General features: G+C 39.4%; 1 protein-coding gene across 11 annotated transcripts in view; it reads left to right on the forward strand.

Annotated features, from left to right (window-relative positions):
• Window positions 1-18,095, forward strand: part of LOC125703747 (rap1 GTPase-activating protein 1-like) — a 55,301-nt gene that overhangs the window by 20,072 nt on the left and 17,134 nt on the right. For 8 of the 11 annotated variants that reach the window (XR_007380966.1, XM_048968688.1, XM_048968609.1 and 5 more), the window contains exons 2-11: window positions 694-787; window positions 1,250-1,285; window positions 4,241-4,288; window positions 4,984-5,022; window positions 5,132-5,317; window positions 14,759-14,862; window positions 16,499-16,577; window positions 16,885-16,938; window positions 17,023-17,106; window positions 17,348-17,448. Coding sequence is in view for 10 of the 11 variants with exons in the window: in XM_048968688.1 (XP_048824645.1) it covers window positions 1,268-1,285; window positions 4,241-4,288; window positions 4,984-5,022; window positions 5,132-5,317; window positions 14,759-14,862; window positions 16,499-16,577; window positions 16,885-16,938; window positions 17,023-17,106; window positions 17,348-17,448 (713 nt within the window). In the remaining variant the exon portion in view is untranslated. Of the gene's footprint in view, window positions 1-693; window positions 788-1,249; window positions 1,286-4,240; window positions 4,289-4,983; window positions 5,023-5,131; window positions 5,318-11,157; window positions 11,210-14,758; window positions 14,863-16,498; window positions 16,578-16,884; window positions 16,939-17,022; window positions 17,107-17,347; window positions 17,449-18,095 lie in introns of those variants that run through there. The other 3 variants (XM_048968659.1, XM_048968664.1, XM_048968674.1) reach the window with 3 other exon arrangements.

The following is an 18,095-nucleotide window of genomic DNA, read 5'->3' on the forward strand; positions in this document are numbered from 1 at the left end:
AACTTCTCAGTCTTTCCTCCCATATTAGTTTAATCTTTAGATGTATAACATAGCTCTCTCATTTCAGTGTTAGGAAAAAAGTATGGATGGAAGGTTTGCATTACTCTGTAATCAAGATCAAGATCGAGACTATATACAAGTTACATGACACAAATGGACTACCAGAATATATTGTGAATTGTCAGAGAATTGAGGAGCATAGAGATACTTGAAGCCTCTAATGAGAGCATAACTTTGTAATCACATAAAGTAGTTCTTACGTACAGTAGGAAATACAGACACTTGTTTCAAGGCAAGAGTCTTTGCCACTTCCAGATACTGATCTCTAAATGGTAGTAAGGATCATGCATCTAAGACCTGGGGGATAACAATTCATGATCATGACGCATGATTACATAACAAACATTTCCGTGACTGAATTACAAAGTGCTTTGGTCCTGTATTGCATGTGAAACCTAGGGTTTGTTTCCAGCCACGTCTGTGCTAATTTCACTTTGCCTTTTTTTGCTGATTTATTCAGGAACTTTGCAGGTTATAAATAAGCTGACAGGGAATGATAGCTTCTCCTGGACAAGAAATGGTTTGGAAAGAAGCTAAAAAGAGCAGAAGGCAAGGAAAGCATCACTGGCAAGTGCTTGTTTCTTGTGTTTGACAAGAGTTAGAAGTTTTTATTTTTCCTTTTGTCTTTCACAGGAGTTCTGAGGAGGGAGTGTGTTGTGTCAGTAATGTTATAGACTCTCCTATCCAAGGCATTCCATCTACTCTTGCTTTTGCTGCTCCCAACAAGGTAAAGGCAGTTTACATTCCTTTGTCTCAGGGTTGGAATGTGCATTGGACTACTGAGCAGAAGAAATGACAGAAGGCAAGCTTGTGTGCATGCTTGTGTTACACCTATAATTGTCCACTTCTGTATAAAAATCCTAAGCTTGTTTGTTTAATCACTTTTTACTGTATATTGTATCAGGCCTGTAGTTTAACCCATTCACAAATATGAATTCCTGACTCCCGTTCTATCAGGTTGCAGGTCAAGCTTTTGCAATATAAGCTGAAAACTATTTAGAGTTGTATTGTCTTTGCTATCAGTAAATGCAGAAAGATTCCTTCTCATCTTCAGTAAGAAAATAAATAGTTTGTATGTAAACATGGAAAGAGATGCTGGATTAGTATCTGTTTTACTACAGAAGATAACATTAACTTTTGCAAGTGTTAAATTATTTTCCCTGTTGTCCATTTTTTTTTTTCCCCACAGACTGTGGACTTGTTTGAGATGATTGAAAAAATGCAGGTAATGAGAAATCATTCTGTCAGACTTTGCACACTTTTTTTTTTTTTTTTTTTTAGCCAAACCATCTGCTGCTCTTTATGTTGTCATTTCAATCCCAACAACCTTCAATTTAGACTTGAAGAATATCTGGTTTTCTAGGTCCAAGCTTCTGTATGAAGTCTCAAAACTGTTTTCCTGTGTTCATTTCTAGAACTTGCATGATGGAAGAGCTATACACATTATATACACTGTATACAGAGTGTTCTTTTCAGAATTATGATTTTGAGAGAAAATCAAAGTTGCACGAAGGGATTTCTGGCACAGTCTTCAAAATCTTCAAGAAACTTTCTGCTGGGTAGCAGATACTAATGACAGGTGATTAATAGGACATTTACATGTGTTAACGTAACTGCATTTAGCAAGGTCAGCTTTAACTTGCACAAGCAAGGAAGACTCTGACTTAATTCTTTTATTAAAAAGCGTGCATTCAGATGTATACACTGCAATGTGAAATGAAATACAAAAGGGAAAAACATCTTTCCTCTGCCAAATTAAGTGATAGTATAATACTAATAGTTTATATATCTAGCAACTGAATTTTTAAAGCTTTTTTTTTTTCTTTTCAGATTATATGTTCTCAGAGCATCCTTACAGTCTGCCAATACTCTGATTGTTAACATTTCTTTATAATACTATGGTTAACTGTGATCTAATGTAACACGTAGGATGATACATAATTCCTGTCTTTTATTTTGTACTAAAATAAGGTTTTGCACTATACAACCTGAGCTACATTGGGTCTTTGCTTTGCTCTAGAGGAGTGATTGTTAGGAGGAGCTCCTTTAACTATGGGCAGTCTAGCATGGAATGTGCTGGCATGTTCTTTCTCTTCTCTGCAGAAACTCTAATACACTGACTTATAGCATCTCAAGATGTTTTCCCTCAGGCTGAGATACTGGTCATCCACTAGGACCTCCTTTGAAACTGGAAACCTTTTGCAGTTATCAGATCTGTCAAGAATGCCAAAGAAGAAGAGAGACCTTGCAACATTGCAGTTTCCCAGACTCCATTTCCACATGCAAAAATCTCCCAGTGCACAGAAAGCTTGTCCCCATACTTTCCGCAGTTTGTTCCAGAAAACTGGGGCTGCTTTGCACTTCTGTGTCTCTCATGTCTCAACCTTATTTTGACAGAACATAGTCTTTTCTTGCCCCAAAATTCTGTTCCAGAGACACCTACTTCAGAACCTAGCCTTTCTCCTGAGACTCAGCCCAGTACACTGACAAGTAAAACTCCAGGTCACATTAATTGAACACCCATTTGCACTTTGTGTACTCTATGTACACTTCCATGACCTGCCCAAATACAAAATGGCTATTACTACCTCCATACAAAGGTAAAGTTTACTTCAGCCCTATTCCATTTTGATTTCACAACTCATCAGGTCATTTTTCTTTCTTTTTTTCTTTCTTTTTTTAAACCTAAGTGGGCTTTTTGTTTGTTTGTTTTTGTTTGTTTGTTTTAATGTATAATGGATATCTTTTTCTTTCAGAAATAGCAAAGGAAAAGAAAAAAAAAGCATCCTGATCCTTATTAATACTCAATGTTAGTACTGCTATTGCTCAGTGTTAACACTGTTGCTCTGCTGGCAGGTCTTTTCACCTTATAGGAGTGGAACACTGTCCTCAAACTTCTGCCCTTAAGTATCTTACATTTTTACTGTATGTAAAGTAGAAAAGTTATTTCAGATTTATATATTTCTATCAGATACATTTACAAGATTGTTTCACTGTAAAATGCTCACATAGATGTGGCTGTTATGAATGAGATTCTTCTTATTGTCAGAATGAAGGTCAGGAGCTGCTTATCCTGTCCATTAACCGTTACATTAAGCTGTCATTGAAGGTGTATAAAAAAATAGTCACAGCATCACATTCCTGTATGAGAGTTGGAGGATACTGATGTCAGTAATTAATTATTAATTCTTACATACATTGTGTCAGAGAAAGCTACAATCCTAGTTTTTGGCTTCCTATCTGTGCAAATTATGCATCTTGTCTCTCTGTACTTATGCCTACTTGGACTAATATCAGCATAGGTTCCCATGTCTTTTTGACTTCTTTTGTTCTCAACCTCTGCTTAGTCAGCACTGAGGGTTCTCGTGGCTAATGTTTCTGTTACTGTGTTTCTGCTGCAGAAGTGTGTTGGAAGTGAGCAAACTCTTGCCATAGTGAGAAGGCAGAGAATGAAATAGCCTTCGATAAGAAAGGCATCTACTGACAGAGGAAGAAACTAGGCATCCAGTTGCATATGCCCAGTTAATGTTGCATAACAAGTAAAGGAGATAAGCAGGACTGTGCCATAAAGCTCTTTGCACTAATCAGATGTAAGCATGGAAAGTGATTCTCATTTTCTCTTTTGCCTCCAAGAGACAGATTTATTCCATTATGTGAATGGAAGGAAGGCATATAAACTTTCCAAAGTCTTGCCTAATACTCAAAAATTTCTTACTTTTCTTAAACTTTCTCTGAACTTTTTTGCTCTGCCTGATGGTGTGGTATCTTCAAGGGAGAGGGAACTCTAAAACTGTGAGAAAAAGTCTGAAATACTATTCTATGAATACTTTTTTCTATCAATAAATCTTTGTTTATTTATTGTTTGAATAAGAAGTAGAGTAGCTTAAAGAGACTGGAAAAATATATAACAAAATTCCTTTGGGATAATTATTTTCATTTCTGCCAGCTTTCTGCTTTTAAGGAACTGTAAGGCTTTTGAGTTTTAATGCCAAATTAGGAATAGCCTGGCCAAGTTCCATCTTCACTCCTCCTGCTTATTCCAAACTTCCCAATTTGCTTAAAACAGAAGATTATAAAGAACAAAAACATACAAGTTGAGAATATGGAGAAGAATGCAGAGGGTAAATGAAACAAACATGCTGAAACACAGGATTCACTGTCCATGACTTTCTGTTTCCAGGGGAGTCGTCTGGATGAACAAAGATGTTCCCTTCCAGCTCCTCTCAAGGTCAGGCTCAGTCATTGTTGCCTCCTAAGTTATTGATAATGACAGATGATTACTGACCAGGCTGGCACTGCATTTTCAGTGTGGGTGAATAGGGAGCTTAAAAACACTCATTTTAATTAGCTGTGAGAGGTGTTACTGTGTACGTGAAAGACAGTATTTTTCTTTTTCTGATTTCAGATATTCCAATAAGTGTTTAATATTATTAAAAATCCTAGTTTTAACAAAATAATTGATTAAATTTTTTTCATTTTAAGACCCGTAATAATATTTATGAAAACAAAATGCATTTATTTGAATTGTCTGCTTGAAGACTCTGATGCTACAAGAAAGCTGATGTGCTTCCCTCAATTTTAGGCCAATAAAAACAGATTTTTATCCTTAAACTTTTCCTCTCAATTTTTTTCTGTTCTAGCTCAAGCATGTTAGGTCTTTTCCAACCTGAGCAATTCTATGATTCTATGATTCTATGTTAACTTTAAAATTAGCTTTTATGGATTTTTGTTCTCAAAGTTTTATATTACAATGCTGAGACCTGGGAAAGAAAGTCCAACTTAAAATTCTAAAATAAAACTCTAAAGGTGGACTAGGGCAGAGCAGAAGCTAAAGACATAGTTTGTGATATCATGAGAGGAAAAGAATTTAAAAGATCCCTCACACTTTTGCTAATTTTTGCTAACATTCTCTTCTGATTTCAGACAGAAGAAGAGTATATTCCTTACCCCAGCATCCATGAGGTGAGTCTGTACTTCTCTTCTCTGATTTTTCCCTTGAACTTTCAGCCTACTGGCCTTCTTGGCTATTGACCTTTCAGCTTTCATGTTCTCCTCATGTCCTTCCAAACAGGTATTACAGAAAGGGTGGCCATATCCTCTCATTATCTTACCCCAGTTTGGGGGCTACTGGATTGAAGGGACAAGCCACAACCTCTCCAGTCCAACTCTCTCTGATGTACCCTTTCCCTGGAGTGTTAAGGTGAAACTGGAGAGTGACCCCACAGCCAAGCTATACCGCAAGCATTTCCTAGGGAAGGTAAGGGTAGTCTTCAGATCCCTCTTTGACCTGCCAGACATAAGACTGAACTGTATCTCAGGCTTTCCCTGGTGGATTTAGAAATAACTGCCACTCAACATCCCTTGAACTAAGTAAATGAAATTCATACAACTGCATGGCCAGCAGTGTGTTAAGTTGATCCTGCCCCTTGTGACCTGTGCATCTTCCTGTGTGTTAACAGAAGTGAAAGATTTGTACCAAAGAATACTTACATTTGGTTAAGAAGCTCCTCTGAGGCTCATGGACAGTAGAGATGATGAGAGAAAAAATGTGAAATAGTATTGGAAATGTATGTGGCATGAGTTCTAGAGGTGACTTCTGTGCTAAGAGACAATTCCATTGACAATGAGCGAAGTGGTCCATTTTTCTCAGAATAGATAAGCAAATGAGGATAATGACCAGACATTGGCACTGGCAGTTTTAGGGAACTAATTGGTTCCCAGAGTGGATTTCAGGATGATATTAACTAGCAAGACAAGGGAACAAAACCATGTTCATTTCTGAGAGACGGTTTATAAGGGAATAAGAAAGCCAACTGTGTACACTCACACTGTATCTTATTCAGTGATCTGTCTGTGTGACTGCTTAGTAAGTTTAAAATGGAGAAGAGGAGCTTTGCACACTCCTGGGGACTTGTTCTGCAGTAGTCTGACTTGCCTGAATGATCTTGTATAGTATGCAACTAGAAGCTGTTGTAAATATCATTTATTAGTAAAGCACCCTTTCTGAAGACTTTCTGTCCAGATCTGCTGTAATGGACATGTCCCATGACGTTCTGGAATCCTTCAGTTTGCCAACTGTAATTATTTTTCTGTCATGATAAATTTAAGGTTCTCCTTGAAGGTTTCTGATTTCAGCTGTAATGAAAGATGAAGTGGTTTTCAGTACAGTTGTAGAATTCACTGCTGACCTGATATCATAGGATCATAGAAAACTGAGGTTGAAAGGGGCCTCTGGAGGTCATCTTGTCCATCCCTCTGTTCAAGCAGTGCTGTCTCATCATTGTTTCTTTGAAGTATGAATGGGGCAGAGTGTATCCTCAGCAGGTATGCAGATGACACAAAATGAGAGTGATGAATTCACCAGTGGGCTATGTTGCCATGCAGAGGGATCTCAACAGATTGGAGAGGTGAGCTGACAAGAATTTCATGAAGGCAAAGAGATATGCAGAGTCCTGCACATGGAAAGGTACAACCCCTGGCATTAGAACATACTATAAGTTACCTAGATGGAAAGCAGTTCTGCAGAAAAGGACCAGTGGGTCCTGGTGGCCATCAAGTGTAAATGCTTGCTGTTAAGAAGTTTAACGGTATCCAGGGCTACATTAAACAAAGTATTGCCAGCAGGTGAAGAGAAGTTTCCCTTCCTCTCCAGTCATCACTGATGAGGCCATATATGAAGTACTGTGTCTAGTGCTGGGTCTCCCAGTATAAGAGAGGAATGGACATACTGGAAGGAGTCCTATGTAGGGCCACAAAAATGGTTAAGGAACTGGAGCCTATCTCCTGTGAGGAAAATCTCAGAAAGCTAAGACTGTTCAGCCTGGAGAAGGCGTGGGGGATCTTAACAATCAATCTTATCTTTTACAGTATAATGGAGTATAAGGGAGGGTGCAAAGAGGACTGAGCCTGTTTTTTTTTCAGTGGTGCCCAATGCCAGGACAAGAGGCAGTGGGCTCTAACTGCAACACAAGAAATTCTGTCTAAAAATAACTTTTTTTTTTTATATTGGGTGACAGAGCACTGTCCCAAGTTGTTCAGAGATGTTGTGGAATCTTCTCCTTGGAGAATTTCAAAAGCCACTTGAACATGGTCCTGAAGAACCTGCTCTGGGTGAATCAGCTTGAGTAGGAGTTGGACCAAGTAGACTCAGAAGTCCTTGCCAACCTCAGCTATACTATGAAGTGAATATGAAGGAGTTCCCTTTCCGTCAAACTCCATATGTTCGCAAAGTGCCCAACCATCAGTGATTAAGTACTAAATAAAGACTCCTCTCTCCATTCTTCTCAAGTACCCAGATTTTGTTCTTTGATTTAATTGACATGAATATGTGTCTATATCCCATTAGGCTTGTAAGCTGGTGAGGAAGTATGTCTCAGAGAAAAAGGTGAAAAAGACTCTTGTCACAGAATACTCTATCCATGGGTAGAAAACTTCACCATATCATAGGCATGCTGGGTTTATTTAAGTTATGCATCAAAACATGACCTGGTGTTGAACACCTCCAGAAATGGGGAGTCCACAAGTTCTCTGAGCAACCTGCTCCAGCGCCTCACCACTCTCTGAGTAAAAAATTTCATCTGAATCTTTCATTTAAATATCCCCTCTTTTAGTTTAAAGGCATTCCGCCTTGTTCTGTCATTATCAGACCATGTAAAAAGTCAGTCTCCGGCCTGTGTATAAGCTCCCCTCAGGTACCGGAATGTGAGATCTTCCTGGGGCCTTCTTTTCCTCAGGATTAACAAGCAAAGTTTTCTCAACCTTTCTTTATAGGAGAGGTGCTGCAGTCCTCGGATCATCTTTGTGGCCTTCCTCTGGACCTGCTCCAACAACTCCACATCTTGTGCTGGGGGACCTACTCCCGAATGCAGTTGGGTAGAGCAGAGTGGGATAATCACCTCCTCACCCTGCTGGCCATATCTCTTTTGATGCAGGCTGGGATACAGTTGACCTTCTGGGCTCTGAGTGCACACTGCTGGCTCATGTACAACTTTTTGTCCACAAGGACACCCAAGTCCTTCTCCACAGGGCTGTTCCCAGTGAGTTCTTCTCCCTGTACACATATCTGAGATTGCTCTTACCCAAGTCGAACCCAACACCTTACACTTGGTCTTGTTCAGTCACAATAGGTTCTCATGGGCCCTCTTTCCAAGCCTTTCTAGGTTCCTCTGGATGGTATCACCTCCTTCTATTGTATCCACTGCACCACTCAGCTTGGTGCCATAAGCAGACTTGCTGAGAGTGTGCTCAATATCACTATCCAGATCATTGATAAAGAAGTTGAAGAGCACCAGTCCCTAGATGGACCTCTGGGGGACATAACTTGTCACTGGTCTCCACTTGGACATAGATTTAATGACTACAACCATCTGGCTGTGACCTTCCAACCAATTCTTTATCCATCAAAAAGTCCACCTTTCAAATTCATTTCTTTCCAATTTATAGATAAGAATGTGGTGTAGGACCATATCAAAGGCAGAAGTCCAGGTAGATTATATCAGTTGCCTTTCCTTTGTCCACCAATACTGTCACTCCATCATAGAAGGCCACCAGGCTGATCATGCATGATAACATGTCCTTATGCTGTCCTGAATGCATATGCCTTAACACAGCTTCCAGGAGGACCTATTCCATGATCTCCACAAGTACTGATGTGAGACTGACAGGCCTGTAGTTCCCCAGGTCTTTCTTGCTCCCTTTCTTTAGAATGGGAGTGATATTTCTCTTCTGCCACCAGGAACTTCTCCCAACGGCCATGACTTTTCAGATATGATGGAGAATGGCTTGGCAACTACATCATTCAGTTTCTTTACAATCCTGGGATGCATGTTGTCAGGCCTTATAGACTTGTACAACATCAATCAGTCTCACAGTGGTCTTGAACTTGCTCTATGCTTATAGCAATAGGGATTTTATTCCTGCACCTTCTGCCTGAAGACCGAGTAACTCAAGAGACATGGGAAGTTAAACTAGCAGTAAAGACTGAGGCAAAGAACTTACTGAGTACCTCAGCCTTCTCGATGTCCGTTGAAGGCAGTTCTACCTTCTCATTTAATAGAGGAAGTACAATCTTCTTTACCTTTCTCTTTGACCAATATGTATGTAGAATCTCCTGTTATTTTTCACATCTCTCAATAAGTTCAGTTGATCTGCACCTTGGCTTTCCTGCTTCCATCTCTGCATGTCTGGACAGCATCCCTATATTCTTCCCAGGCCACTCATCCCCATTTCTACTGCCTGTACATTTTCTTCTTTTCCCTTAATTTGCTCAGCAGGTCCTTACTCAGCCATGTCAATTTCCCATATCTTCTGCTGTCCTTTGAGAAGTACCACCCGTGTATCTGTTCTTATGTCCCTAAGGACAGTTTTCCAGAGGATCTCATCCAACAATTCCTTAAACAGACGGAATTTTTGTCTTCTGAAGCTCAAGATTCTGACCCTGCTTCTGACCAGACCCATGTTCCTTGAGATCACTAACTCAACCACAGCATGGTTGCTGTAGTCCAGATTGCCTCCTATCTGAACCTCTTTAATTATCTCCTCTGTATTGGTGAGAACCAGGTCCAATAACACTTCACCTCTTGTTGGTCTGTCCAGGTATTGGACAGACTATGAAGCTATCCTCAGCAGACTCCAGGAGTCTTCTGTATTGTTTGCAGCCTGCTGTGTTGCTTTTCCAGCAGACAGCTGGGTGATTGAAATCCCCCATCAGGCTGAGAGGTTATGAGCACGAAATCCATTGTAAATGGTGCAAGAAAGCCCCATCAGCAGGCTCCTCTTGATCAGGCAGCATGTAGTAGACCCTGACCACCAGATGTCCTTTATTGGTCTGGTCCCTAATTTTAACCTATGTGCTCTCAAGCTGAATGTGGCTGTTTCTCAGAGACAGCTCTTCATGGTCTATCCACTTCTTAACATATAGGGCAACTCCTTTACCCCTCCTGCCCTTTCTATCTCTTCCAAAAAGCTTGTAGGCTTTGATCATCCTATTCCAGTTGTGTGATTCACCCCTTCTTGTTTCTGTGATAGCAGGCAGGTCATAGTTTTGTAATTGCATCATAGTATTCTGGCTTTATCAGAATTGGTAGCCTCTTATTGATGTCCCACATTCGGACCTCCAGCAGACAGCAGAGCTATCTCAAGAGATTATCTGGACAGCAGTTGGGATCCTCAGTGCATCTCAGTGAGAAGTCCCTATGACAAACATAAAACAACAGTCTGTATGCATGTTTATGTTATGGGTATACATATGCTAAGTCTGAAACTGACTTTTTTTTTTTTTTTTTAAATTTAAATTTTTAATTTAAAAAAAAAAAAAAACACCAAACAAACAAACAAACAAAAACCCAATATACTACAGATGGTGTGGAACAACCACACAAAAAAGTGCTATGACAGTCCAGCCATTACGGAGCTCTAATTCTATGCTTCTTGGTCTGCTCTTTATATGATGAGAAGTTTGGTGAGGTTCACTTTGCAGATAGGAAAAAGGGTATAAAACGTTGTGCACAGTACTGTGGGAATTACTAAATGCCTACCTTGTTTTTAAAGACTATAATGAAGAGGGATATGTTGAAAATGCCCATCAGGATCTTGGAGTGCAGTTTCACAAGCACTACAAACTGGCAGTACTGGTGAAAAATCATTCTTGCCTTGTATTTATATCTGGTCAGGTATTTCTCCATTATACTATACTTTTCTTTGTACTGATTTAAAGTATTGTTACTGCTGTACTATGAACTATGTTGAGGAACTTACTCAAAATTAACTTCCCTACTAGTGAAAAGAAGTTGTTAGCATGAAATTCTAGCTGAGCAAAGATGTGGAAACTATTTGATACATTGAAGCAGTCAAAGTACATTTTTGTAACTAGGTGTAACTATAACAATCTCTTTTGTATTTAAGGCTTCTGTAATTTTGTTTTATTACTGCAAGTCTTTTTAGTAAGCATGTTCTTTGACTACCTAAGACTGCAAGCCTTTTCCTATTCAGGACCTTTTCTTTTTGGTGTGCAAGTGCACATATTTAGCAGCCTACTACTGTTTTCTTAACATGAAAAGATGACATCAGCCCAAGATATAGATATCTTTTTCTTTCCAGATTTCTCCAAGTAGAGATGGAGGGAAGGCCTAAACAGAGACAACCTGATAAGGTATTATTTTTGTACCTGTCCAGCTGTAGTGGTTCTGTGTTCTGCAGTGGACAATAGCAGTATCTTCTAGGTTCTTGTTGTCATTTGACTGGCAAACAGCAAACACCTTGCACTCTTCCAGCAAGAGGGCTCACAGGAATAATGATCTTGTTTACCCTGTGATATAAGTTTGTTATCTTTTGTTGTTGACATGTTTGAAGGCTCAGGTATTTTTGTCTTTTTGTCACGTCACATTATCATTGTGCCACCAAAGCTGCTTTTCCTCCTTCTTCGGGGATGAAATCATCCCAGTATTTTACTGAATGACCAGAAGTTGCAAAGTTTTTTGAAGTAAGCTTTTTAAAATTCTCATTTCTCTTAGGGAAAAATTAATAGGCCCATTTTGAATCCCGTAAAGGTTTTTTAGTGTTCTCTGGATTCATATACTCCTGCAGTTAGAAGAACTGATGAAGCAGACCAGGTCTTGGGGAAGTCTTCTCCTTTCCTCTTGTTTGTTCACCTGTCCTGCAATTCTTGTTAATGAGTACACAAAATTATTCTATTTTATCCAAAAGAATCCCAAATGGCCAAGAGCATGGCAGATATCTTAATAACTCAGTAACTTCTCAGGCAAACTGCCAGCTTTCTTTGTGTCTTCTATTTTCCCTTGGACTCATGGAAGACAGTAATTGCTTTTGCAGAGTCCAGACTTCTTTTCAGACTGCCTTAAATGTTATAGAAACTGCTTCAGTGACTGCTCAGATTTGTACCTACCTATACAAATATACATAGGTCATCTCAGCTTTGGGTTATTTTGTCCCCATTGAGCCACAGTCTTCAGTATTATCCATAAAGCATTTTGATAGTTCATCTCTAACTTTGGAACAGCTAAAAATAAATGTTGTGTGTTGAAGGATTGAAGGACTCTGATTCTGCCGTCTGCTGCCCAGGTGTTTTTACAGAGGAAGAAAATTATGGAAGAAAAAAAGTCACAAGGAGGAAGTTAGAGTTTTTGTTCATACTTTTGACCTAGGCATACACTCAAAATCAGGGTAGGAATCCACAATGGCTTTGGTAACAATTCAATTATTTTGAGACCTTCATTAATGCTAGTGCTTGTTACTGTGGAAAAGATTGTACCCCATTGTGCAGCTCTGTCAGGTTATGGTCAGCTGAATAGCTAATAGCCTGGTTCCCATAGCAACTGAGATCCTAATATGTCAGGCCTGCTGAGGTCTGGCCCTGAATTCTCATCAAAAAGAATTTGGTTTTCTAGTCTTTGCAGCTCATTCTCATTTCTGGCTGCAGCTAACTTCAGACTTCTGTTCATTTTCTTTTTTTTATGGCTTCTGGTCCTGAATTTTTGTCAGTATTGTGCCATCTTTTCCTTAACAGCTTGTCTTGGGCATACACTCTAGCATCTGGCTTCTATGATTTATGGACTTCCCTGATATTAGTCTTCATCTTAGTCATTTGAGCTCACTCTTGTTTTGTTCCTTGAATCTTTGTTTTGTGTATGTGTGTGTGTCAAGGAGGAACTGAGGGCAATGATATCTCTGATACTTTAAAAAAGTTTCATTTTCACATCCAGAATCAGGGGAGTAACTGTAGTCTTAATTAGTCCTTTCTTTTTCAAAGATGGAACCGATTTATGCCTGTTTACTTCAAGATACATACATTCATGTAGATGTCAGAGTATATAACTAGTATATCACTATCTCTTATTTCACAGCTAGTCAGTACTATTACTAATATAAAATTTGTTTTAATTTTTTCCACAGCAAAAGAAGATCTCACAGCTGTATTTGGAGAGGTTGCAATCCAACAGATACAGAACAGACTTTCTGTATTTTCTAGGCAGAAGGCTAAATAAGGAGCTATCAGACTAGCCAGCTGTACAGCAACTGATTTTGATCAAATGACAGTTTGCTCCCATTGAGTTCTTATTAATTAGTTGTGTCCAGAGTAGTCTTTTCATAGAACACCTTCCAGATCATGGAAATTCTGACTGTACAACTGACACTTAACTGACTGTCTCAGCATGTAAAATTTCTGTGTCGTGTGCAGGTTTGTATTTACACAATACTTCCTGTGATGCAATTCCTGAATCTTTCAATCCTGATTACTGACTGCACAATACCTAGCTGTCTTCTCAGATTGCCAGTGACTCTTTTACTTGAATTTGAGATTTCTCCTGATTTCCATGGCCCCGAGGCATAAGGAAGCACTAATAATTCTACCCATTGTAGTGTAGCTGAGATGATTTTTGTTTGGGATTTCTTTATTTGGTTTTATTATGTTTTATTTATTCTTACTTTGCTTTACTGAGGAGGACTCTCACCTTACCTTCTAGCCTAGAAATACTACTTTAATCTCACCATATCCTGGGTTGAAGACTTAACATTGGAATGTACTACTACTACCACTTTCAACAGAAGTTCTCACTAGCAGGGAAAGATTATGATACTGTTCTGATTAAATCCAAAGATAATTGGATCTCCTGCATGACGTTCTCATTGATCTCTCTGTCCTGCTTACACCTCAAACACAATAACTTATGACCATTTGTTGAAGTGTTAATTCAGTCTCTTTATTTGATCAGAGTTTTTCAGAGCCATAGAATCATAGAACCCTTTGTTGGAAGGAATCTTCAAAGGCCAGTTAGTCCAACTCCTCTGCAATGAACAGGGACATGCACAGCTTAATCAGGGCCAGGGACTGGTCCATGTGTAGTGGCCAACTTCAGAACTGTCTATGAATGGTTTTCATTCATAGATGGTTATTAACCTCTGCTAGGAAGATGAGAAAGATCTAAGTATTTCTGGATGATTCCACTTATACAGAGTTCTATTTGTGCTAGAGATTTCCATTCATTTCACTTGTCTGTAGATTTTAACCTCTGTTGATACAACCAGGCCTATGACCATATACCTGGAAGAAATATATGGCTGCAGTCACTTCTATATAGACCCTGTAAAAATGTTTGCATTACAGTTCAATGCTAGAGGGACGAAGTTTAATTACATTCTGTTTGAGGTACACTCCACTGAAGTTGAGTCAATGCTAGTGTTAGTTAGTTTTAGAACATCCTCTACCTGCAAAGTAGTTTCCTGGAATTCTGGCTCCATCCTCGCTGAGCTGTACATGCTCATAGAGAACAACAATAGGGTATGTTGTATCTGATGTGTTGACCCTGCCATTACTGCTTGTATGGAAAATTTCCATAACTACATCCAGTTATGCTTAGTGTTATGCAGAGTATAAGTGGGTACAGGGAAAAATCTATCAAATATAGAAATTTGTTTACAATAAACTGGAGTCATTCAAAACCTGTTGTTCGATGTTCTCATTCTACTTCTTCTCAGAAGTACTCTACTGGTAGTGGATGAACTTCTATACTCATGCACTGATTACCAAGGAGGCTGCAAGGCAAGTGTTAGCATGTCTTCAAGCATGCCACTGCTACTTAAAGAAAAAACAAGCCAGTCCTGAGTTTACAGATTGTAAAAACTTTGGTATACTTTCTGGAAAGCATGTTGGGAATAATGCATTTTGAATTCCTGTTTTCAGGAGCACCAGAACTTTTATTCCAGTGATGTGTCCTTGGGCTACTTGATACTTTCTGTGAAGTATGAACAGTCTGAGAAACAGGAAAATCTACGCTTGTTGCTGAGGTAACAGTGTCTTCTGTAGTAGTGTGTGTTACTGTGATGTGTTTCTCATCTTACCTTGAACTTTCTCTGCATAGATGTGGGTGTGAATCTCATGTCTCTCTCTTAGAGAAGCTTGTAAAGAAACCTTTGAGCCTTCAGTTCTTGCCTTCCTCTGACTTTCTTCTAGTAATTTCCTTCAGAAAGCTGAAGCATTTGCGGGCACATCCTTACAGTTCTTCTGAGAAAATTATTTGTTCCACCTTCAAAAATAAACTTCTGTTAATTCTGTTTACTTAAAGATGTGAGCACTCTTGAAGGAGGGAATGTGCCTTTCCTAGTTGAGAGCAGACTAGCTCAGGCCTATCTTTGGGCTTTGTACTTGAGACTAAATCCCACTTGAAGGTGAGCTAGGACATCTCTTAACTTCCCAGGACAGCCTCTGATGTGCCAGTGTGCCTCCTTTATGGCTTTAACAAAGCCCAGAGAGCTGCTGAATAAACTAGAGGAAGAATAGAGATGGATCTTGTGTAGGTGAGAAGTATGCAGCAGAAAAGCCATTTCCTACTCTGTTGACTGAGGCCACTTCTGGTAGGCAGTATGCTACTTGAAGAAACTGACATACCATTGCTGCTTGTCATCTCTCATTCAGTACCAAGGCAAAACGTGGGTAGGAATCAGCTACAAGACTGCCACTGTGACCATTGTATGTGGAGAACACTTCAGTGCAAGAATCTTCTAGGGGAAAAATTGAGAGCATACTAATGAGCTGAACCAGGGAATGTTTATCTGAGCCTAGAAACCTTCCTACACTGAAAAGAATGGTGAAGGGTATTTATTTCTCTGTTAAGATATCCTACTATATGCAGCACCTTTGCCTAGTAACTTGTTTATATTGGTGGAAGAGGTCTCTGACAGCCAAATCTTACTTCTTCCCTAGAAAGACATCTCTTTTTTAATATATATATGGAAAAAGGAAGCTTTTGTATGTTAAAGAGATGGCTTAACTATGATTTAACTATGTTAAATCTAATTCCAACCCCCTGCTGTTGACAAGGTCACCTCTCACAAGATCAGATTGCCCAGGACCCCATCCCACCTGGCCTTGAACACTTCCAGAGATCAGGCATCCACAATTTCTCTGGCAAGCCTATGCCAGTGTCACAAGAATTTCCTCCTTATGTATGACCTAAATCTCGATTCTTTAAGTCTGAAGCCATTACTTGTAACACTACAGGCCTTGGTGAAGAGTCTTTAAATATTCTTCATATCTGCCCTCTTTAAGTACTGTAAGGTCACAATGATTTTTCTGGAGCCTTTGCTTCTCCAGGCTGAACAACTCCAAGCCTCTCATCCTGTCTTCATAGGACAGGTGCTCCAGCCTTCTGATCGCTGTCATGGCACACCTCTGGACTTGCTCTGACAGGCCCATGTCTTTCTTGAGCCTGCCTGTTTTGTCTTTCTCTGCTTCTCAGAACAAGTGATGAGTAGTAAGTACCCCTGTGTTTTCAGTGATTTTATGCATTAAGGTTAAAATTATTCCTCTGGAATTAACTGTTTTAAGAACAATCTGAAGGGATGGCTACTGTTTGTTTAAAGAGCCAGTGTTGCACCTGCCTCTTTCAACATTCACTTTAATGTGTTGTTTTTTTTATTTCAGGACACGAACTGGTACCAAACATGATCTGATCCCCATTTCCTGTCTGAATGAATTTCCCAATGCTGTCCAGATGGCAAAGGTGAGATTCTTGCTTGCCTTCTCACTCTTACACCATGAGTCTGTCTCTTTTTGATTCTATCCTTCTAGTTATTTTCACGTTACTGTCCTGCCACTTCTCTCTTTTCTACTTTTTCACACCACTACTTTCATACACTTCTCCTTTCACTCTTCCATTTAGCTCCTCTTCTTTCTTTTCTAATGTTACCTCAGCTTTTTCTCTTGAAAGGAGTCTTGTCAGATAATTATGAGTGTCCATGTTTGGTTGCTTGCAGCAATCTAGAGCACATGATAATCACACTTTTATTTCCCTCTCTGTCTCTCTACAGCTACTGTGTGAAGATGTGAATGTTGAACGCTTCTTTCCTGTCCTCTATCCCAAGGTATAAATTTCTGATTCTATGTACCTTTTCATCAAGAGATGGCTAATTAAGTGCAATTTATAATTTGTATTTTCATTTTCACAGGCTTCTCAGCTTATCGTAGCATTTGATGAACATGTTATAAGCAATAACTTCAAATTTGGGGTAATCTACCAGAAACCTGGACAGGTAAGGTAGTTCAGATCCTAAAGACAAAACAGAAGGAGTCAGTTCTCTTAGATTAAATGTAATAAAAAGGTCTGCAGTGTGGAAAGTATGGTATACTGGAAAATAGAGACTTCTTAAACAGAAAGGACACAATCTTGCCTTATAATGACTTTATTTCCTTTTTGCAGGTCCTCAAAGCTGATTGAACTGTGTTTTTGCCTAACCTTTATACTGTTTTTGCTTTTCTCTTTTCCTTTTGAAGACAACTGAAGAAGAAGTCTTCAGTAACACAGAAGAGAGTCTGGGTTTCCTGGAGTTCTTAGATTTCCTTGGTGACAAGATTCAGCTGCAGGATTTCCGTGGGTGTGTAACAAGCTTGTTTTAAAAGTCAGGATGGGTTAGGGAACACAGAAGGTTCAGTGATTTGATCTCTGATGGGAGAAATATCTCTTAGCCTGTAACTTGGGCAGACTGAAGGCTTTAAACAAGGATTGATGGGAGAGGGAGATTCCATCAGGGATACTGGAGTCAAGCTAAAGGAATGTAAGTCATCATCAGAGGATGACAAGCCTGAAAGCAGCATCTGCCACTCCAAAGGGCACCTCAGGTTCAGGAGCACATTGGAAATGCTTGTATACCAATGCATGCAGTTTGAGGAAATGGGAGCTTTGGTCCATTCCTGGAGTAATGCTATCTTTGGTATTAGTGAGATGTGGTGGGATGAGTCCTAAATATGGAGTGCTGGGATGGAGGGTGGAAAAGCCCAACATGCTTTTGTCAACCATCCTGGCTGGTAATCTGTGGGAGTTTAGGCCTCAGCTAAAAATTTTCATTTAGGGATCTTGGAGTATTTCAACACGTCACCCAGGATGATTAAAGAAAATATTTATTTTGACTGTATAAATGCAAGCTTATTTTGTTTATTAAAACAGTCACAGGGAGAAAAGAAGGTTGCAGAGTGACCTAATTGCAGACTTTCAGTGTATCAAGGGAGCCTGTAAACAATATAT

This window comes from Lagopus muta, chromosome 1 (genome assembly GCF_023343835.1).
Source record: "Lagopus muta isolate bLagMut1 chromosome 1, bLagMut1 primary, whole genome shotgun sequence".
Lineage (NCBI taxonomy): Eukaryota > Metazoa > Chordata > Aves > Galliformes > Phasianidae > Lagopus > Lagopus muta.